The sequence below is a fragment of the Paramormyrops kingsleyae genome, chromosome 7, assembly GCF_048594095.1.
Source record: "Paramormyrops kingsleyae isolate MSU_618 chromosome 7, PKINGS_0.4, whole genome shotgun sequence".
In the NCBI taxonomy this organism is placed as follows: Eukaryota; Metazoa; Chordata; class Actinopteri; order Osteoglossiformes; family Mormyridae; genus Paramormyrops; species Paramormyrops kingsleyae.
In genome coordinates, this window is record NC_132803.1 from 16,922,846 (window position 1) to 16,947,137 (window position 24,292).

The 24,292-nt window shown below is 40.4% G+C and overlaps 1 protein-coding gene across 6 annotated transcripts in view; it reads left to right on the forward strand.

Moving 5' to 3' along the window:
* The first annotated feature begins 3,464 nt into the window (after positions 1-3,464).
* arhgef28a (Rho guanine nucleotide exchange factor (GEF) 28a) overlaps positions 3,465-24,292 on the forward strand; it is an 84,035-nt gene continuing 63,207 nt past the window's right edge. For 5 of the 6 annotated variants that reach the window (XM_023823014.2, XM_072714418.1, XM_072714420.1 and 2 more), the window contains exons 1-4: positions 6,965-7,140; positions 9,069-9,112; positions 17,346-17,502; positions 18,896-19,192. In XM_023823014.2, the coding sequence (XP_023678782.2) occupies positions 7,002-7,140; positions 9,069-9,112; positions 17,346-17,502; positions 18,896-19,192 (637 nt within the window). In that variant the 5' untranslated portion in view covers positions 6,965-7,001. Of the gene's footprint in view, positions 3,751-6,964; positions 7,141-9,068; positions 9,113-17,345; positions 17,503-18,895; positions 19,193-24,292 lie in introns of those variants that run through there. The other variant, XM_023823013.2, reaches the window with a different exon arrangement.

Below are 24,292 nucleotides of genomic sequence, written 5' to 3' on the forward strand. Positions count from 1 at the left end.
ACAGTCATTAAAGCACATCGCAGAACAGCAGTTTCTGCAGTCCCTCAGCTGCTGACTGTATTTAAAAGTTAAACTATGATATTCTTGTAAACAGTCCAGCACAGTCTGGGTCGTCTTTGCTCAGTCTGGCTCGTCTTTGCTCTGCTGGCTAACTATGCTGTCTTGTCTATCCTTCGGAGTCCAAATGTAAGAATTGAAAGATGCCAGCCTGTCTAGTATTGTGAGATGCTGACTTAAAACAAATGAATATTTTTGCTAGTGGAGTCATGCATTACGAATTTCTGTTTACCTCAGAAATGTAGGCCTTGATTGTTGATGCTATTATGTGATGCCGGAGGAACAGTGGATGCTGCTGTCGTCAAAGATCACCCAACGGATGAAAGGCTAGGTTCCTAGGAGGTGAACTGTCACCATGTGTCTGGGACTAAATGTGACCTGTGCTGGAGATTCATAATACAAGAAACAAATTCATTTTGCATAGCTGTTAGATAATCTTTATGAGGATATTGGTGTAAATGCATCATTCATCCATCCATCCATCCACCCACCCACCTACCCTGGTAAGGGCCTTGGATCTATTGTTAATATACTCCTTTAATACATTTTATGTCTACATCTTTAGTTGTGACTTTTTGTGATGTTTAACTGGTTCTCAAGCAGAAACACTTTTGCAAGGAATGCAAAAAAGCTTAATGCAGGGGGGACACTGGATCCTTCAGTGAAGTTCAGATTAATTTTCATTCATAGATACGACAGATTTACAAACGTATTGCCCTTGAATACAAAAGATCTTTCAGATTTAAAATAGATTTTTTAAATGACTGGGTTTCTCAACTATAGTTTTAATGCTGTTTGAAATCTGATTATGAATTTTTCATATTTAAAAACTATGTTGAGATTGAGTGCCTAGTCTGATGACATTGTGTTCTGTTGGAAGTGGGCGGGTCCTTCAAGAATCAGGACCATCAGGGTAACTACTGAATATCCACCTAATTCTGTCTTAGTTATCTCTGTTGGCAGGTCATCAAGGCACCATGAGTAAAGAATATGAAGTATAAAATATTTTGTAGTTTTCTCTGCTATGAGGAAAATAAAGTACTCTTTCAGTTTTTGGAGGTTCTCCACCTTTGGACTTTGTTATATCTGCTGAAATAAGCAGGAAGGGTGGGGATTTAATGCAGTGATTCTGTTGTTTCCTGTTTCCCTGCTATAACTCTGACTATGTGACGCTGTACGACTGAAGAAGCAGATCATTGGCATCATCTGTTTTGCATAGATGGGTCCGTGTGGACTTAACATTGTCATTACGTCTAACCTCAGTAGAATTAAAGGTAGCACAACGTTAATGCCTTTCAGATTGTATGAATGAATTGCAAAATAAGGACTTATCCCTAAATCTCACAAACTATCTTGAAGTAATTATTCCCTTATTTTCTTTCCAGTATTGCATACACAAACTAAGTTAAATCTTAAAGCTACAATGTTAGGCAGTAAGAGGATTTCCAACATTGATTTAGTTCTGCAATTAAAGCACTAAAATCTGGAGTTTGGTACATGAGCTCCTTGGTTACCATATTCAGCTTGCACAGCTGTTTATAGTCTTTTTTTGTTTTGGTAATTTGATCTTAATAAAATGTGGAAAATATTAATATTTCAACTGTTTAGATCAACTGCTAAGCTAATTCTTTTGATATGTTTTTTTAAATCTGTGATGTGCTTACATTTATGGAAGCTATTATCAGAGTAGTGCTCCTTTAAAGTCAATAGAAGGAAATGTCTATTTTTTATTAAAATATCTTACATTTCATGGGGTTTGGATCCTTTGCCACTTGATATGTGTGCAGTTTGCATGCTCCCCGTCTGGCCAGGGTTTCCTCCTGCTGTGTAAATACATGGGGTTAGGTTAGGGTTAGGTGAACTGGTATCTCCAAAATTCTAACAGTCTGTGATGGACTAGGATTTCATCCATGGTGTTACCGTGCCATGTGCCCTCTAATGGATGGATGGATAGATAGGTTAAAGAATGGATGAAAAGATTGATGGATGGGCAGACAGTTGCTCTTGGCTACTCCTTTGTTGAACTTCTTTGCTTCTATGTATGGTAATATCAAAAGATGGTATTATTGCTATTTTACTGATATTTTAGCACAGTCAGCTTTCTATTGGGAATATTATTTTTAACCACAAATGTACAAGAAACATACCCCTCACTGACCGCTCTCACCCAGGACTGGACTGGCAAGCTGGCATACTGGGTGTTTCCCAGGGGGCTGCTGTGGTATGTGACTTGGTACAACGTATTGTTGGGGATAGACCCCACACCCCAGCATGGCAAAACTTAATCTAGTTCAGACCTACCGTCGCCTATTTCACATATTTGCAGTATATATTATTCACTGTGAGGTTATCCCATTAAATTAGTCCTCTAAACTCATAATTAGTTGAATTCAGGTGTGGATTGGCCATTGGGAAGTTTGGGAATTTTCTCATTGGGCCAATCCTGTGAGAGCCAGACTTTCTTCCCCAACCCCCACATTTTATAGCCTGTATACCAGGGCTGCCCCGGCCTCAACATAGCCTGCGTACCAGGGCCGCCCCGGCATCAATATAGCCCGGGTACCACGGCCGCCCCGGCATCAATATAGCCTATACAGTATATCAAGGCTACCTAACCCATGCGCCGATCTGTTCATGTTTCCTGGTTGATCACAGGATATGATTATTTGGTAATGCTTAGTTTCAGGTCATAAAGACAAACCAGAGTGAAATGAGAAGTCATGCTAAAGTAGTTTGGATTTTGTGTAGGAACAATATGACTAGTCTATTCTGCAGAAGTGTTTATTCTATACAAAACGTAGGAACAATGTAAAGGTAACTGGATGACAACCCTGAACATGCCACACCAATATTAAAATACTTTTTCCCACCAGGCTTTCAGAAGCAGTTTAGTGCCTATCAAAGACCCAACGTTGACTAAAGGGTTTGAAGAGAGGGGAAGAAAAAAAATTATTCTCTTTTTGTGGAGTGAATTTGACACCCTTGTGCTCCTGACCTGTCATTCAAATTATACACTGCAGCAAGGCCTTAAAAAGAGAAACCAGATTATCTATTTTGAGTGTACAAAGGGTACCGTTGTTGATGCATATCTACTGCTAAAAAAATCTCCAATGACATTACTTGTAGTGTGACTTTTATTATGGGACTATAGTAACATTAACAAAAACATATGAATTCTCCATGAAAGACATTTTCCTTTGTCTTTTTGTACCTTAACTTGTGAATTTTTAAGTGGTGGAAAAGTGCGGTATATTTCTATTTTGAGAACACCTGTGTCTTTGCTCATGGGTACCTGGGGAGCTCAACGGGTTAAGCGCACGTCACGGCGGAGCCCTTCAGGTTATGGCGTGTGGACACGTGACGCTGTTATTGTGCCGCGCGCCCGGCGACCTGGCAGCGGTCGCGAGCAGCTGGCGAGCGAATCCCGCGACTGCAGGGAAGGAGAAGCTGGAGAAGGAAGAAGCCGAGCGGCATCCCCGGGATCCCCGGCGCAGAAACCCGTGCGAGCCGCCTGAGAAGAGCGCTACGCCAAAATGCTGCCGAATATGCGCTAATATACTCCATAGATTTCCATGAATATCTGTCTCGGTCGGGGCGCGCACTTTATTCAACTGTCAAAGTTGGAAGGATGCAAAAATCGAATTTTGCTTTGCGCTGATAGCTTGAAACGATTCGTCTGACGTGAGGACTGAGGTAATTTATTTATTTATTTAAACTATGTACTCTAGTCCATTCTAGTAGTAGCTGTAATATCCTTGACCCGCAGTTACTCTCTTTATATTTCTATAGTGCAAATACTGTAACGAAGTGACCGCTATGTGCATGAAGGTATCGTATGCCCATAGGAACCGACCCTGGGTCAGTATTGTTATTTATCCTATAACAAGGCAGAGGGGTTGCCCAGGGTAATCTAGTCATGAATCAGTCGCTAATAAGAAAGTAATCGGAGCGTAAGACTCTTAAGTTGATCATGATTTTCTCGTCTGCTACATATTCTGTGTATTAGCAGAGCAGGTTACATGTAAGTGATCTGATTTAGCGTGAACGTTTATTATCAGTGTCTGCCAAGTTTGACACTTGAGTTTGGATAACGTGCGTCATGTGTTTGCCTCTAGTTTTCCCACAGAAGGTCTATGAGGGTGAGACACTTGTTTTTAATGATTATTAAGATTAAGGAAGGGTGCAGTTTACTGGCATTTTTGCCTAAGTGACCCAGTGTTAAAATAATTTAGAGGAAGCCATCAGGTTAAGACTGCCATTTTATAATTATAAATACTATCCTATTTGTTGACCCTTTCCTTCGTTGACATGTATAGGACTAAGTGAAAACAAAAACATATTTGTTATACGGTAATTATGATTTAAAATTTCCATGAGTGTTCAAGAGTACTAAGATCAGAATATGATCACGTTGGAAGTCACGTCACTGTAGTCCAGTTTACATGCAATATAAAATAAGTACATTCCAGCTGAATTACCCATAGTGACTAGATTATAGATGTGTCATTTGTGCAGTTTTAACAATGGAACTGCAGTTCCATTTCAGTGCATACTGTAACATAAGCAGTTTTAAATTTTAATATAGTCCTTCAAATAATAGCATGTGTTGTCTTGATGTAAATTTAATGCATAAACATTTTTGGCATGTAACATTAAATAGTACACAGACACAGTAAAAGGATTGTCTAGATGTAAAATTGTACCAGTGCTGTAATGATAAACAGTCAGTAGGTTCCAGATGACTGGTTGGTTACTACTGTATTTTTCATACTGGGCAATTCACTGTTTTCCTGCTGTGGTAAGCAAGCTAGTCACATATAGTGTGTAGCAGTTCTGAAAAACTTTCTTGCATGCTAGGTCTAAAATGTTTACATAAGTACACTAAAGAAGTGTCTGTCTAGATCGGGCAACATAGCGTTCCATGAGGTATATCGATCCAAGGAGATCATTGCTTATTTCCATTGTTCCATTTCTTGTGTTTCAAGTTTTGCACTGTATCAGACAACTGGAAAGATATGCATGCTGTTTCAACAACTCTTGTACCTGAGACTTGAGAAACACAAGTTACAAAATGCTTCCCGACACCTTTTTTGACTTCTTGTGCTGCATACTCTCTGTTTTCTTTACTCCAGCTGTCATTGTGTTCCCCTACACTACATAAAAGATTATTTTTATTAGCTGAGCCCTGGACTAACTGGAAAGCATGTGCCAGCATTTTTCAGTATTTAATCATGTGACATTGTCTGTTGTGACACTTAACTTTAAAAAGCATAGTCCATATTATTATTGATGCTGTGTTTCAATGTTTCCTTTCAAGGTGTTTAGTCTCATCCTTGTTTTTACAGTTTACTACATACATTTTTATTCAGATCAATTACAAATTTTCTGGATATGTTACGACATCCCAGATACAAGATTAGCAGGAACCAGAATCAGTGGACAGAAGAATTACCCAGATTTTCTGGCCTTACCCTCTCTGTATATTTGAAATAAAGACATTTTTTGGAGGAATTGGATGGGTACTAATTTGTGATGGACAACAAAATATTGCAAGGTTTGACAGATTGATGAACGATATTTTAAGCACCCGTCTTGCATTTGCTTATCCTGGGAAGGGTTATGTTCGGCCTTGAGTCAGTCCCAAGACGCCCAGTGCACATGACAGAGGTACATCTTGGACAGGATGCCAGCCCATTACAGTGCACACATACACAATGGGCAATTTAGCCTAACTGCATGTCTTTGAGCTGTGGGAGGAAACCCAAGAATTCAGAGGAAGTCTGTGTGACACAGGGAGAACACACAAACTCAACACGCACGGAGTGGAGGTGGAATTCAAACCCAAACAGTGCTACCCACTCAGCCACTGTAAAATATGTCACAGGCTAATACTTCTCTGTATATATTGATGTTTGGGTTCCATGTGTAAATAGAAATATGGTTATAGATCTTGTTTACTTGGTACCATAATATTAATAATAGGAAAAATACTCTCTTTTATGGGAATAAACACAACTCAGTTCGGTCCCAAAACAAGATTTTTTTTCAGTTCTAATGACATACTGGATTCAGTTCCGTAGGAGTGTAGTGTGAAATTATTCTCTAAATTACTTCAAGCTTGATGTCGAACGGCTCTGATATGTGCATTGTTTAGTTGTCCAAAATGTTCTCTTTGTTGTAATCAACACAGAACTGCTTTGTACAAGACTAAATGGTTTGCATAAGCAATGAAATGATTATTCTAAATTATTGAATCACATACAATAAATGCTGGGTTTTAAATAGAGAAAGGCTGAGCCCAAGTAACAGATTCCGTTTAATATTTAACATCAGTATTAATTATGTCGGGTATTTATTTTTTTTGGTTGGCATTTCAGAATAAATAGCTGGACACAATTTAAGAAAGCGACAGGCAAAAGAAAAGGATCTCAAGGGGATGTAGAGAGAGAAGTGAATAAAAAGGGGAGGATCCTAAGAGGAGGGAGGCTGAAGAACAGAAGCATATTGAGAGAGAAGAGAAGGAAAAGGGGTTTTAAGAGGAAATTAGTAAAAAGAAGCATCTTAAGAGGAACGCAAAGTTGAAAGATGTATATAAAAGCAGTGATCACAATTAGACAGTATCAGAACAATGCTTCTCTTACTTCCCATCTTCCAAATGTAATTCTTGGAATTTTAACATATATAATCAGGGACGATTTCAGAAATTAAAATGAGTTTTTTTGGCTGGACAGGAGATAATGCAAGGACTGCTGCAGCGTAATAGCTAAATAAACGGATAAGTAACCCTGACTGACATAAAGTGGCGGGGCATGGCACCGGTTCCCCCCCAAGCAGAGCGCCGCAGCCGCGTTCCTGAGCCAGTTATTCCTATCGCAAATTTCACTGCATTTGATGTGTCTTTCTGTGAAAGACATCAGAAGACGGCACTAAAGAATAGGAAGGGAATGTTGTGGCTCTTGTGTGACAATGTAGGGAAAGCGTTTTCAGGCCAGCAGAGAGAGAGAGGCGGACAGGCAACAAATGGGAAATTTCAGCTGAACTTGAATGGCGCGCATGGAGGTATCCGACAGGCTATCACGGCTGGTGAGAATTTTTTCTGATCTCCCCTGTCATTTTACAAAGGAACCCAAAATGTGGCCTTTAATGACCTTTTGTTTGATGGATGTTTTGTCTGTAAGTCTGAAACCTAAAAAAAAAAACAGGAAATAGGAAAAGTTGGTATTCATAACAAAGCATGCTGTGAAATGCCTTTGACTTGTAGCTATGCTGGAGTCACTTGGGTTTAGCTACTTCCTGTTTATATGCATTTCGTTTGGAAATGGTTTTTTTTGCTCCAAAATGTCTTTCAAGTCTAAACTGTGTGCCAAATACAGTATCATTAAACAATGAACACTTGATCATTTCAAAGTTTGTGTAATTGTTAGATCTTGTAGACTGTTCTGGATTGCATAGAAGTCCTTCTGATGTCATTAGTCAATTTCAGTATACAGTTACTCTATGAATTAGCCACCAGTTCAAAATCGAGTTTAAAAAAGGCCAGTATTTGCCAGGTGGGACACACCCTCGGACTGGCAGGATTGTTTCACACAGATGTTTTCACCCTGATAGACTCCAGCAGACCAAACACCATTCAGCACCTTGAAAAAAAGAGCTGCTCAAGATGTAGGAGTCAGCAGGAGAGCCCGTCCTTGCATTTCTTTATGCTTTTTGTTAAAAAGGACTTTGCTTATGTGCTAACACCCTCTATAAGATGTAAATACTGTCATGCATACTCTAAACAAGCTTAATGGCATTTTTGGAGAATCCTCAACCTTGGGCCCTAGAAGAATTGAGTCAGCCTCGCAGCTGAACGTAAAAGTAAAATCTCAAAGATGGGCTTTTCTGGAACAATGCCCCCCCCCCCCATTTATTTCAAACAATCTTCTGAGGATAGCTGAAGTGGGCATTAGTTAAGCATAACACAGATCCTCATCGTGCTGACAGAAGGGCATTAGTAACTTTCACAGTGTAAAGTTCAGGGGGTACTGAATTATTGCGGTTACATAATAACGTTATGGCAGACCAGCCATCCATGAATTTAGACTTGACTGTCTTGTTTTAAGGGCAGATTCATTTACTGTTGATGGTTCGTTCTTCTTATTTTTGTGAACTGTGCTGTTTTCTGATAGCATATTCATTTTGTTTTTAAATCTAGTTTTACACTATTTAATGTACTTAGGTTTAAAGCATGGTGTGTTGATTTATATGTACATTGTACAAAAGTAGACCAATCTCAAGAAATTGAAATTGATCATTTTTTTACTGATGAGCAGTAACACTGAAAATTAATTCCTTATCCTGAGCTTTTGCTTGTGTTCTATTATCTGTTATCATCCTGCTGTTCGTAGTTTTGAGCCCTTATATTCACATTCGGTACTGAAATAGCTGACTTGTATATAACCAGCTATAGATGCAAGACTTAAGTGGGGGACTAGTGCTGTCATTGCACAAGAGACTAACAGGCTCTGTCTTCACTGTATTCTCCCACCTTTCCACGTAACATGAAAAGGAGGAGCTGTGAACTTGGTATTATGTTACAAGTGAAAATATTTGAGAAAGGATAACTTTGTGGGATTAGAGATGTTTTGTCCCGACATGCTTAGGAGATCAAAAGATTAAGCTGTCTCTCCTAATGAAGGCTTTGTGTTATCTGTGTTATCTGTATCCAATTAAATTTGGAATATGGAATGAAGAAAAGCAGCCGACTTCAGAAGAAGTCCGATACCAAAAGGGCTCCCTGAAAGCCTTGAGTTTAACCAAGATGAACAAGTCAAGTCCTGCTATTATAATCTATATATATGCATTTTAGTACATTTGTTTGTGAATTTATCCTTCATATTTCATTTGGTCTGTGTTTTTTCAGTAGGGAACAGGGACTTAGCATCGCGTTTGTGTTTCACTGCAGTTTGGAATAAATATTATTATTAGCATGCTTGATTGAAGGCATCTTATCATGCTTCTCTCCTGTGCAGATGCTGAGGGAATGGAGCTGAGCAGACGAGCAGTCCCTCTGTATGTAAGTATTCTCCAATGCCCCCTTCAGTGGCTTATGGGTCCAGCACTTAACCGACTCCCAGGTGAAACCCAAGACTGGCACGGCCTTTGTGGTCCGGTTCCCCGGGGAACTGTTTCAGTCTGCCTGCTCTCCAGATGACAAAGCTCACAGAAACCCAGGCCACTGGACAAACCCCCTTGCATGTGTGCAAGGAAGAGCGAGATGGAAAAATAAAACAATGAAGATAATTATCTCCTCGTTGTTTTTGTGAACAGGAGACCCTGAGCAGTAATTGCATATATTAATGTGGAAAAAAATATTGTCTTGTTTTGGCTCTGTATGTAGGTAGAAGGGGTTCTGGTAGTTAACGATTTGTTTTGTTTCATGTGGTGGAAATGATGGAGCTGCTTCTCGTTTACCGTGGTACAGAATGGTGCGCATTCTCTTCCATGGGTTATGCCCGACCCCTGTGACGTATGGAGAATGTTCTGTCCCAGCTGGCAGGGCAGCACCACATGTCAAAGACAACAATAAAGCCATTATACCAAGACTTGCTGCTGTTGTGGCTGCATTGTTAGAATCATATTATTAGAATGTATTTTGCCAGTATTCAACGAAATCAGAATTACTAGCTTGGAACTACCCTGTCTAACCTTAAGATGTAAACTTGGTATTAAAAAAAATCTTCATAAGTGTCATGTGTATATAATGGGATTCCAGTGAAGAACTGGTCAGTCAGATCTGAGAGAGGGATGCCTTAATCTGCTGCTGTTGCCGGGTGGCTCTGAAATGATGTGAAAGGAACGTGTGAGATGGCTGTCAGTCAGTTAACCTTCAGTTTGTAACAGTCCAACAATTACACTGTCAATACCATTATCTAGATGCAGTGAATTTTTCAGTTAGGTTAAAGTTATTTATAAACAGATTAAGTTTCATATGGCTACATTTCATGTAAAATGTGTCTGTAGTGTCCAACTTCTTTGCAACATGTTGACAGAGTGAGATTAAAAATCATTTTGTCACTGGAAAACATGGTGACAGTCAGTAATGAGTCAACTGAGACGGGTGAAAAAACTGCATACAAACTGCATCTTAATTAAAGAAATGAACGCAGCTGGAAATAGAAAATAAGAAAAAATAAGCAGATGGAAATTAGGAAAAAAGTTCTTATTAAAATTAAAAAAACTTTGTCATTTATCTGATTATATTCATTCTAAACTACAATGTGTCAAGACATCCTTGTCACCTGAAGGCACTCTGTGAACAGCACCGGTGAGCTACGGAGGTGTTTTTTTCCCTTGGAGATCAGGTTGCAGTCATTGCATTGCACATTTTGTTTGCTCTGATCTCTAAGCAACTTGTCTTCTTCGATTCATACATGTCATCCAATGCTATAATAGTATTTGTTTCAACAAATTGTGGGGATGCAGTGGTAACATTTTTTTCAGACCGAGTATGATTACTGACAATGACATCAGTTAGGCCTGTGCGATAAAAAAAATAATATGCACCATGCGATACAATAACACACATATTTAACTAAACCTCTATATTGGCAGTGCAATAGTTTTGTGTTGGTTCATCCGGCATACTGCACATGTGGTAAAATACGTCCTCTAACATCCATTACGTCTCCATCTTATCGAGTAACGTTCAGTCATACTTACGTCTCATAATAGCCTTAGTATAATTTATCAAGCGATGTCTGAAGCAGACGTAGTAGATGTCACATTTATGTCAGCCAGTCTTGGACAGTGGGTTGAATCAAAACAAATGGAAATGTGCACCTATGGTCCCTGCAGAGGTGGTGCGTCAAAATAATGATTACCACAATATACGCAAATATGACAGTGTATTCCTAAAACAACGTTGATTCTTTTGAATTTTTCTGAAATTTACGGCTACTTTTAGTGTTTTTTTTTTAAGTCCAGTCATAATTTCCTGGCAAAGTACCTTAAATGCCACGTGGAAACTAACTTGCCGAGGCTTTTTTTTTTCCGTACACACACTTGGATGATGCCGTCTGAAATGAGTTAGTGCGTTGAATGTGTTTCAAGCACCACATCCTTGTTTGATATAGCAGAGCTAAGAGACAGTCTTGGTCTTATCAACTCCTCTTTCTGCAATGTTGGAATAATTTATTCGTAAACTGAGATGTTCCCCACCTACTTCTTAAAGTGATGTGGGAGGGTCTTTGAGTTCTCCAGCCCTCCCCATAACCAACTAACAGCCACAATTAGCCTAATGTCTTCCGTATTGAACATCTGAACTGTTTTGCCCATGTCAATAAATGCATTCATTAGTTTCATTGTGTGTACCGAAAATGATGTACCCAAAGGCACACAATGAATATGTGTAGCATTACTGCCCTATGGTGGGTAAGAGCTTCTGTTATTAGCACTGCATGAGGGTTATTGTTAGATATTTTCCCTCTTTGTGCTAGTGTTTACTGCACGGTGAGTTGCTGCAGAGTGCTGCAATTTTGTCATACTCTTTCTTATGTTTAGTTTTTAGATGTTGGATGACTATTGCATGAACGCGTTTTCTTACCTTCTCTTGATAGTTTTGTAGAGCAGAGTTTACAGTCTGCTATGCTTCGGATTTGTTGATTTTGAGGTACTTAAGCACTGCATACCCATTTATTTTGTTCGGTAAGGATGTTGCTGAATGCATAATCAGGTGGTATCTGACATAGGTGTTGGCGCTTTGTCATGAGGAGGAGTACATGAGCTCGGCATTGGACTCGATATCGGTAAAGGTGCTTCCCCAAAAAATTGACTTACTTAGAGTCTACGTCTTATATGTGTGCAAGGAGACAGAAATATCTTGCTGTGTTTCTTCCATGCTGTCTGGGCTGTCTGCCAAGGAAAGGGTATTGCCATATTTACCTGGGGTTCATTGAGATTTCAAATGATGAATGATGTATATAAATGAAGGCAGACGTCATACGGCAGGAGCCTCGCTGAAGGGTCTTTGGCTCTTAATGAGATGGCTGGGGTCATAGTCTTCATGTGGGAGAAGAGCCTCCATTGCTGCCTTTGACAAAAGCATCACGTTGGTTGCCAGAGGTGAAGCGCGATACACAAGTATCTCCAAGAATATAGCCAGAAGGTACAAAGACGGGATTAGTGATGCGACGAGGGTCGCTTCCCCCCATGTGGGAGAGATGGCTGCATCCTAGCTAAACTGTTACCGTACGTTTTAAAATGGACGGACGTGGGGGAATAGTGCTGAGGACCTACTGAAACGAAACAAAGAGCGTGCGTGTTACACGTTAACGTTAAGTGCTAATTTCAATAAAATTCAAGTACTTCTGCTATTTATAGCAGTAAACTATCAGTTAAAATGTTGGTATTTATTTTCCTAACAATACAAAGAGCTACTTTGTATTAGAAGTGACTATTATTCAGTTTCAGTTTAGTTCTATTTAGCACCTTTTCCATGATGTTTGCCCCGTCGTGTTTTACATTTCACGTTCTGTATTTCAGTGGCACTGAATTTCCTGTTACTGATTACAGCCTGTACAATGCGTGTCTGTTCCCTGCACCACACCCCTGTTCTCCAGCCATAGTAGCAGTGTATTATCTTCCCAGAACACTTCCTCCTACACAGAAAAGGTGAATCGGACAGCATGCAGCACCCCATAAAAAGGGACCAGGGCCAGTGTGTCTCCATTTCCAGTGAAAACAGCAGGAAATCTGTTGCAGAGAAATCATCTTCATTGATGGTTCTCACTGGTGATTAGCACCACCACACCCCCATTGCCAGTCCACGCTCTTAGAGGGCTGAGGAAAGAGTTATGAACCAATGATCTGTGTTTTGCGTGTAAGAATTTGTATTCTAGTGTGTGATGTGCCTTCCTAAGAATACACGTGTATCTGCACATGTATAAGTATCTTTGTAGTCTTTCTCCTGGTTATGCCCTTGTCGATACATGAGTAATGCAACAGCATGCAGCCCATAATAATTTCATCATAGTTCATTCGTAAGCAGTCCAGTAGGAATGGCACTAAATAAATTTGGATCTTGAATGCTAGATGAATCCTGTTTGTTCAATCCCTGATCTTATTCTGCCATAGGTACAGTTTCTGGTTATGTCGTCTGATCGTATATTTTGTCTCTGTCACTGTACTCATGACAAGTGACAAAAGGAACCTGCTTCTAAGGGTTGCTTCTCATTACAATGCAGTCAGCTTTATCACAGCATCGCATCACCATCTCCCATAAATATCAGAGATCGCAATGGCTTGGGCTGGCACTTAGACTTTCTGTTCCCGGTGTATGCATTTGGGCTCTGCTGCCTTTTAATGGATGTGTCTTTTCCTCGTCTTTGCTGAGAACCAGCACATAGCTTTTATCTATAGTCCAATATATATAAGAAAGACCTCTTTCTGAAATGTTTATGTCTGTTGATGAATTGAGACGCAAGTGTTAGAGAAGTGTTCTGTCAGGGATGTGGGGTCGTGCAGTGGTCACATCTCAAATACGGATGTGAATGGCGGTAAAAGCCGTCGACTGTCCCGCCGCGGCGGCCTGTGCTAATTCTGTGCCTTTTGAGATGCCTTCATTCACTTTCAGTTAGTGAGAATGACCCTCCTCCATCTTTGGCACGGCTTCCTGCCACTAATACTGTCCTGTCCTCCTGTTTTTAACAGCCTCTACAGATACTAATTATGGACGAAAACTAAACACACTTTGTGAGGATCTAGTCAAGGCTGGGGAGAATCACGGATTCAATCACAATCCTGAAAGGCAGTCCCGATGAAAAGGGGGGGGGGGGGCGGGTATCATGGTTTCAACTTGAAAAGTCCTGAAGGAGCCTTTTTCATTATCATCTTTGAAAGTTCTCAGAATCGGGGAAGTGCAAAGAAAGAGTGAAAATGATCAAACGGTTTCAAGTAGAGAAAAGCAAAAATCTTGCCTCAATTGTATGCAAGTATTTTTATCTTTTTTACGACAGGTATTTCAATTAAACATTTAATGAGGTTGACTTTGGCATTTAAATTAATTATCTTGGATTTTACTCATCCTTACAGTGACCAGGCAGGTAAACTGGAATGCCGACCTGTTACTGACATATCATATCAGCAGGCTGCTAATATGATTATTAATATGATTCCCGTTTCATTACCTCTGTAAGTAGAGCTGTTTCCTTTATTATGGAGAGAAGGAGGAAGCCACATTTTGGCATGCTGTGCTAACGGAGAAGTTGGAAGTGATTGGTGTGCATTTTGGTACTCTGGAGCGTGTCTGTATGGATCTAACCTGGTTACCGCTTTGTTTCTTTTAGAAGGCCGTTTCAGTAAAGTAGACCTTCTGCTATTGGCATTGCTTTCGGAAATATTTACAGTAGCTGCTTTTGTTTGGCGTGGAAACATTTGTCTTCAAGGTTATGGCTGTACTTCAAGTACTTTAATGAGATAAGGAAAAAAATAGTATATATAATATATAGTGAGATTATAGTGTGATCAACTGAATTATTTCAGTTTAAGTAAAAAATGCTGGTTCTAGATGATTATGGGCAAGCAAAAAAGTTAGAAATGAGCAAATGAGTATAGTGTGTCCGAGGTGAATTTGGATCAAAATGAATGTCACATTCCTTTACTTTTCTGAACATACCGAACTATGGAATATCGGATGTCGTCATTTGCTGTTTAAGTACAGCCCCACTGGCCGTGCTTTTTGATTCAATCACAAGAAAAAAATATACTTTTGTACCATCATGATCTGAACATGGATTTCTACAAACAAAAGTGTAATAGCTTTCAAAACACTGCAATAGAATATTTATTGTCAGGTTGGATGAATGGATTGACTGATGGACCTTCCTTTAAGCAAATCGTACTGTACATTTCAAAGATATCTCTAAGCGGTTTTTCCATATCATGCAAGTGCTAGAATTTCATTCAGAGCTACAGGATGTCAGACCAACACCTAGTGAACTAACGGTTCACCAGACTAGAGTGTGTTTCCTCTGTAATCCTCTGATCCTCCCATAGTCATGACTGGTTTCCACAGTAACAAGTAATTACCCATTAAATGCAATTATCCTTCCTTCCTCTCTTACATTAACCCCCTTCCCCACCTACTAGAGATTTTATTAAGTGTTGAGAGTTTGTGTTCCTCTAAACAGGCTGCAGTTTCAGGTCTGTGGGTTATGCTACTTTAGTGGATCTAGTTAGTGGGTCTAACTTATCTTTGTTCTGTTTGTGATGTTAATAATGCATTTTTATGTAGAAGAAAATTCACAATAAATATGTATTGCTTGTATATATCTAAACAAGATCAAGCTGTGCATTTCATTCAGTTTTATTTTAATGTTTGTTTATTTCTCAGAAATCTTTCATCTGCAAATAGAGCAGTAAATGCAGAGATATTTGAAAGGGATATTACTAATGGAGTACAAATTACCATTTTTAATACTGGTCTGGTTACGTGGCCAACCAAAACTATGTTAATGTTAGGTACTGTGTCTTTTATTATTTGGCCTTGTAACTTTGCACATGCAGTGAATTCATGTGATAATTTGCAGTACATTCATTGTAAATTGAAGGCATGCATATAAGATATTCTTTCACTTTTATGTGGACCAAAACTGTAGCCACCAACTGTTTAGTTCAGTTCGGCATCTGAGGACTACATTGAGAAGTTAGGCAGTAGTTCTGATATGGGCCATAACATCTTAATACTGAATTGCATTTGGCCCACTAATACTGAATTCTTTGATCATCCAGTTCTCACGTACATGTAGGACAACACAACTCATATGGGTAAAATAGCCTGAAGTACTGTAAGCATGTTCATACGAATGAGATACAAAAACATGATGATCAATGCCTGTTGTGTTCACGTCCATAGATCTCTGTAAGTAACAAATGCTCTAAAATGCTTCAGAATTTCTGTTAAATGACTTCTGTCTCACTTCTTGGCATTTTAGGCTTACATCTCCAAAGTTATTATTTGGATATCTACCCTGCCCTGTCTGTGGAGTTGGCACGCTCTGCGTGTCCTCTGCCCATATTACCACCCATAGTGGTGACTGTGTGTGAGCGTGAGCCCTGAGATGGACTGGCATCCCCTCCAGATTGTTCCTTGTCTTTCCTGGGATGGTGCCCATGCTCCACGTGACCTTTCTCTGGATAAGCAGTTACGGAAGGTTGATAGATGAGACCTTTGTGACAGGTCGCCAGAAATTCCCTCTCTGAATGGCTCACAAGTGAAAATCCAAAAGAGATGTTGTCCTTAGTGCATCTGGAGCTGTGCAGTATCAACCGGACTTCGCATTGGCTCCACATTGGATCCCAAGGGTCTCTTCCCTTCAGAATAAAAGCTGATGGAACCTCAATGTTCCAGTCAATTCATCTTGTTATTGACTTACTCGTTATATGACTTCTTTTCCATACAGCATACCACTCATTTATGGATGTCATACATAAGCACAATTTCAGTACCATACCTTCACTTTCCACATTAACACACGTATGCTAATTGTGGGGAGTGTTTGAGGAGTTAGAATGTATTTGTATTCTTAGGGATTGCCACATAAGAACAATGTACTATAACAATGTAACGTCAATTATGAAACTAATAATGTTTATAAATATCAGCATACAGACCCTTCCACATTGTGGGGGTTAGGGACACGAGCCCCTTGCTGTCTGGAAAAACTGGGTAAAATTTTTTGGTCCCCTGGGTGAGTGAAGCAGGCATGTGAGTGAAGCAAAAAGGTGACAGAAATGTGACAGACGAAGCTCACTGTGAGAGATCACATGAGAGGCTGCTGTAAACATGTTTGGCGTCCTCCAAACCAGCATTGTATGTATATTTTATGCATTGATGAGTTACGAAACATTTTGTGTGTCGCCTTCTGGCTTCTGTTCGTCATCTACAACATTTCCATAAACTCCCAGTAATTTCCCGGTTAATCCCTGCGATATATCAAGACCGTGATGGGAAAGTCGTGACGCTGAATGGTCTATTGTACATGCATACATACATGTAGAAATATCGGTTTTAAAATCAGTGAATCTGTTACTTACTTTACGATTGTAATTTCAGTTAAATTAGCTAGTTTTTTTTCCCCCCTGAAATCAGTGATTAAACTACTATTAAGCCTAATGTGTATGTTGATTATTACATTCATTGCATAATTTTTCAAGCAGATGAGATACATTTCTAATTCTTCAGGTAGGAAGTTTGTGCCTCAAAGCTCTGGCAGATTCTGCATCCCAACCTCCTCCTGTTTCTGTTCCAGGGGAGGGTTAAAGTCTGTGCTGTCCTGCAAACCGCGGATGCGGTTCTGCTTCCAGAGGACGCCGAGTTCTACATTGTGCTGGAAGGGTCTTCTCTAAACCACATCTCCGTGGCTCAGAGAGCTGGCGAGGGGTGTGACCTGGACTTCATTGTTCCAGGTGAGTCCCACATGTAAGGTTTTGTCAAACCAGTATATCCAGTATAACGGACAGGTCAGAGTTTGTGGCTTGCACATCCAAAGCACACTTGTGGCCTCTTTGTCCCTCTAGCTTCTATATGTCTATATTCAGAAATATAAAATAGTTTATGTAGGCCTGGGGGCATGGCCATCACAGGAGGGAGGGTCAGGTAACATGGGTTTTCTGGGTTGGTTAATCCTGTCCATTGTTCTGGGTAACAGTATAAATTGGTAACTGACTGTTTTAGACAAGTGGTTGGCAAACTATGTGGTAGCACTAGTAGTATGTGAGGACCTTTTTCTGTGAACCACTGGTTTAGTTAACAGGAGCCCTGCTTGTGGGACATATTCTGTTTCCTGCCTTATCTTGTTTGTTTTTCTTCTTCATCATCTTCTGCAAAGGCTTCCTTATTGTCACCTACGCTTTATATGGCCGTCATTCCGGTCCTGCCCCGTCCTGTACCCTAATAACCAGTCATTCCTGATATGATCCCTGGCTTTTGTTTGCCATTCTAACAGGTTTCCCAGTGTTTTATGTCAAGAATGTTGGGTAATAATTCACATTAAGTGCACCTTTGTAATGCATGTATAATGCATTCATAGAACATTAATAAGCAGCAGGTAAGTATTCCTTAACATGTCTTAAAGCATTGCATTCACAATACTTTCAATGAACAGGACTTGACAGCTTTGAGACAGACGGGCAGGCAAACATAAAGACAGATACTTAAATGATCTCGAGAGAAATTAATAACATTATAATCATTTTATAAGCAATACATAACAAGTTCAAAAAGAATTGTAATGCTTTATCATGTATGTGTGGAATGGCATGAGCATTATTCCCCTTTTTAATACATGCTGCTTATTAATGTTCTATGAATGCATTATAAATGCATTATAAAGGTGCACTTAATGAACACCGTAAAAGGATATAGTAGGCACAGGCCCTAGGAGATGATATTTGCTGCTCTAGCTTGCTCCGTGTGTCACAGTGTAGGAGCTGGAAGTGGCTTTGACTGACATGCAGTGCACATAGCTGCTGAGCCTCTCACTGCACCACACCCCACTAATCGGGAATTATACAAGAAAAGTAACGTCATACATGAAACAAAAAACAGAGCAGGACTTTGCTAACAAACTGAGCTTTGTTGTGTCTGTACCGGTGTTAACATGGGTGCTGTTTTTCACATTGGTATGTTTATGTTGTTCATGTTGCTTTTAGTTATTTTTTAATTTGATTTTGACCAAAGCAATGTAAACTACTAATCTACTAATAATGATTTTGTATCATCAGGATAATACAGTTGTACATGTGAGTAGTTTAGCTGATTAATTTAGCCAGTAAGCATGTGACGTTTGCCTTCCTGCAGGCCATAACCTCTTCGAGATGGTTTCCGTCATGGCTTATCTCTACACTGAAGGGCAGCCTGTCTCCTGCCTAGGAAAGGCCTCTGTGGAGTACATCCAGGATGATGCTCAGGAGCTGGCCGAGTTTCTGGTCACTCACGCTCACTGCTTAAGTGCCAGCAGCCACCAGGACATCGCCGGCAGGTTTAGCTTAAGCGACAAGGATGGCTGTAGAAGGATGGATGAGAGTATCACGCAAGCTATGGCCAACTTAGACTATCCATACTCGTGGAACGTCCTCGGAAGCCAACCTGGTGAAGGTAACCTTTGAGAATGTATGTAAGAAGTGTGGCTGGGATTATGGAATAATGCTAGTAGTTGGTGTATTCCCCTAAAGGAGGAGTTAAATTACTCCAGTAGTATATACAACTGTTTAAAATGACAGAATGAAGAAAGATCACTTTCTGTAATCATGTTACTTAGCAACTAAATTATAGTAATAAAGGATCCCTTGGGTGGCACAGTCATATCACACCTCAATGGCTGGGGGCTCAGATCCCGTGTGTGATGTTTGCCTGTTCTCCCTGTGTTGTCTGAGTTTCTTCTGTAACTCAAAGCCATGCAGTCAGGTTAATTGGCATCTCTAAGGCCTGTCCATTGTGCTTCTGCCTTGTGCCCTGTGTTCCCTGGAATGGGCTCTCGGATCACTAAAACCCTGAACTAGATGGTTGAAAGTTATATGAAAAACGATATCTAGTAAATTCAGAGGCAAGCATTTTTGCAAATATGAGCACTTTATACATATTTTGCAATCTGTTTTTGATATGTGATGCTAAGATTCTCTTTCGTCAACTGTGAATGTATCTTATTCAAGTCTGCAGGAAAGTGACACTTGGTCCTTTTAGATCAGGGGTGCCCAACCCTTCGATTGGCATATTTCCAGGTTGACCGTAAGATGATTAATGGATGATGCTTTAATTCATCGGTGACCAACTGGTCGATCACAATGGTATATGGTATACCACAATATACTCAGGGGACCCCCCCCACCCCCGTTGGCAAGGTAAACCAAGGGCTTGAATCTCTTCATTTCCTTTTTTCCATTTCCAAAAATATTAAAATTAGATATAGTATTAAAGTAGTATATTAAAGTAAATAGAGCTATTGTATCGGAATCTGTATCGGTATCGGCAGTTGTTTATCGGAACTGAATCGGAAATGAAAAACTGTGGAGAGGCATATCCCTAATCAACAGGTTTAGGGAAGGCTTTGTATTCTGACTCAGCTCTCTCATCACAAATACAGACCAGTACAACCGATCCACCGGTTGATCTCCCGCACCATTATTCCCTCACTTGTAAACAAGACCCCAAGATACTTAAATTGCTCCACTTCAGGTAGTAACTCACCCCAACCTGGAGATCCACCCTTTTCTGCTTGTGAACCATAGCCCTTGGGTTGATCCTCCGTAAACTGCCCCAGTGTAAGCTGGAGGAGGTCACTGCTCCATGAAGCCAATAAGATAACATCATCTGTAAAAGCAAAGACGCAAGATACTGCCGGCAATGAGAACCATTTACTTATTAAAAGTCTTGCTCCGTTTATACAGGGACCTAATGGCACCCCATACTCTTGAAGCACCCCCACAGGACCCCCATATGTCTTTTCCAAGTCTGGAAACTGGGAGACTGGTTAGGCAAACTCCCATGAACCCTCCAGTATCCTTGTGAGGGTAAAGAGCTGGTCCAGCGTCCCGCAACTAATATAAAATTTGCATTATTCCTCCTGGATCTGAGGTTCAACTAATGGATGGAACCTCCTCCTCAGTACCCCGGTATAGACTGTCCCAAGGAGGCTAAGGAATGTGATCCCCCCTGAAGTTGGAACATGCCCTCCAATCCCCTTTCTTAAAGATTGAGATCACCACTATAGTCTGCCAATCCAAAGGCACTGTCCCTGATCTCCACGCACTGTTGAAGAGGTGTGTCAATGAAGACAGCCTAATAACATCCAGAGCCTTCAGGAACTGAGGGCGAATCTCATCCATCCCTGGAGCCTTATCACTGGGTAGTTTTTTAACTACCTCAGTGACCTCAGCATTAGTGAAGTACTCATTTCACACTCTGACGATATCTCCAGTTGAAGTGAACAGCAGGGCTAAAGCCCTGCTTCCCCCTGCTGACAGTTTACCAGAATCTCTTTCAAGCCAACCAGAGGTCCCTTTTTATGGCTTCACTGAACTCTTCCCACATTGGCGTTTTTGCTTCCACAACTGCAAGTTACCTTCGGAGTCCCACAAACTAATTAAGCTTGGGAAGGCTGTCTACCACTGGGTTCTGGGATTTCCATTGTGACATGCACTAACAACCATGTGACCACAGCTCTGAACAGTCACCTCATCAATAGAGGCATGGAATATAGGCCATGGAATATAGGCCAGTTGGGCTCAATGTCTCCAGCTTCCCTCATCATATAGAAGAAGTTCTGCAGGACATACATTTGGGTCTACTAGATCTGTTCAGTTGACTGCTTAGCTCCTCTCTTCACCAAGCGTATAAGACATATGATTGCAAATCTGATGATAGTACTACAAAGTCAATCATTAATTGATAGCAGGGGTGGGCAATCTTATCTTCAAAGGGCCAGTATATATGCAGGTTTTTGGGATAACGTGTGAGGACTCTTCAGCCAGTCGGTCTTCTAATTAGTAATCTAATTAGGGAGCTACAGTGAAAACCTCCATACTCAATGGCCCTTTCTGGATGAGATTGGCAACCCCTGGCCTAGGGTATCCTAGGGCCAAGTGCACTTATGAATACCCTTATGCATGAACATGGTGTTCAATATGGAAAAACTGTGACTGTGACTAGCACAAAAGTCCAATAACAAAATGCTGCTTGGGTTCAGATCAGACAGGCTATTCATCCCAATCACATCCCTCCAGGTTTCATGTTCATTATCCACGTGAGCATTAAAATCCCCCAGTAGGGGTCGGTTTCTTGCACCTCACCCAAAGTCTTCAAGAAAGCTGGATACTCTAAGCTTATGTTTGGTGCGTAGGAATAGACCGTTATCAGAGTCCATCCCCCGACATGAAATCGACCTTGTCAACCTTGTCATTCACCAGGGTGAACTCAAACATACTGCCGCCGAGCCGGGGGGGCTATGAGTAGACACACACCTACCCAGCACCTCTCACCATGGGCAAATTCAGAGTGGAATAGAGTCCTCTGGTTCCAAAGCCTGAGCCGTATGTTCAGATGAGCCAGATTATATCTAGTTGGTATCTCTCTACCTCGTGCACAAGCTCTGGCTCCTGTCCCACAAGAGGGATTATGCTCCATGTTCCTAAAGCCAGTTTCAGTAACCAAGCATTGGTGCACTAAGACCCCTGCCTTTGACGGCTGCCTTATCCAGAAAGCATCCGATCCTCATGACCCCCCTGCAGGTGGTGGGCCCTCAGGAGGGCGGACCATTGTAACTCCTTCGGGTTCTGTCCAGCTGGGCCCCATGGGTGGAGACCTGACCGCCGGGTGCACGCCTACCTTCCTCCGGGGTGGGGCTCCAGTCTCCCTAATTTGGGTGACGTTACATAGTCCTTAATCTTTTCCATCATAGGGTCTTCTGCATCACCTAGGACCAGTTTGCCTTGAGAGACCCTACCTGGGGGCGATTGCCCCTAACAGCATAGCTCCTAGGATCCAGGGGTGCTCAAACCCCTCCACCATGATAAGGTGGTGATTCATGGAGGGGTAATAATTTTTCATCATCAGGGAATTGCCCATTTGTCGATTCAAACATGCGCATTATATGCTCCTCGAATGGAGAAAGGGCCCTTTGTTTTTTGAAAAAATATCACCCTGTCTTATCATCAAGAGACATTTCTGTTCTGGTTTGTATCGGAAAAGAGAAGTATTGATTTGCAGTGTAACGTACTAGTATGGTTTCAATATGAACAGCTGCATCATTTCCCTGAAATGTTCCAGGGAATCATATGAAACAGCCAATAAACCTTTCAGTGCCATATTTTGTTAGGCTGCTACATTACTGTCTGTACATTCTTTTGGCACAAAGCCATATATTAATATATTTGTTTTTTTTTTTTTGTGTTTTCTTCCATTCTGCATAATGATGTAATGTATGCTTACTTCCGATTACTGATGGAAAATGATCTAAATTTTGAAGTCAAGTCAGGATAAAATTAGGAAAGGACTGCAGACATAGAAAAGCAAATTGCAATACCATTGCTGGGTTTAAATAACTGAGTATGTTTGCTTTATTTACAAACAAATCTGATTTGCTTTTTAATGGAATTATAGGGCTCTGTTTCATAGCAGTACCATATCAATGTCTTCATAATTATGGATGACTAAATGGAAGATATTTGAAATTGATTTTAAGTACACAGCTATTATTTTTAATTTCTAGGGTAACTGTATGTTAATAATAATACAGTTATAATTGTATTTCAAAGTTATATGAATAACCTAAAATCAGAAAAAGGCCATAGTATCCTTGGTGGAATGTGAGTCCTTTATGGAAAGCCAGAACTATATTTATTTAACATTATTGTAAAAATTTAATGACCTTCAGGGTGTTACGCCCGCTCATATGATCCTCGTGTGTGCCACGCCCCCCTCGTTACCTCGTGTCAATTCCCGATTGTCATCACCTGTTTCCTGTTCCTCTTGGCTTGTCCTGTGTATTTAGTCCGCGTCTGAGTTAGTCTTCCCAGATCTGTCATTGTATTGTTTAATGTCCGTGGCCTGTCTGTCCCGAATAAACCCCGTATTCCCGTATTTACGGCTCTCTCGCCTGCTTCTCCGCTCACCCGTCCGCCGAACCATAACACAGGGCTGCTGTAATCTTTAAAGCTTGTTTAGGGATTATAACTAAGTGAGAGATAATATGGTTATGATTTTTGTGTTTTTACCATCATGTCCATTTAATACATATAATATTATTACAATTAATTATAGTAATTATTAAATTTTATTCATTTGTTTTAATGTGAGACCCAGTCACCCATCCAGGGTTGTGATGTTAGTCCCCATCTTAACTTTGGATGTGTATCTTTGTGTGTCAAGCTTGCAAGTTATCCCCATATTTGCCTTGTTGCCATATTTCCACTAGTGGTCCAAAGACGTGTGTTTGAGGTGAACTGGTGCCTCTAAAATCTGGTATCCTGTCCAGGTTGTTCCCTGGTTTATGTTGTTATCGTGGAATTTGGATGGAGTATGTATGTTTTTAGTTTTCTTAATTTAGTTGCTTTCAGTGTGTGATATGCTCGTTTAAATATGATTAATTCTTCTACTTTATACTGATCTGTGACTATTTTTTATTACTATACATAATTCTTTTAGAAAATATTAAATCTGGAAATATGATATTATATTAAAATATAGGTACAATGAGTTTAA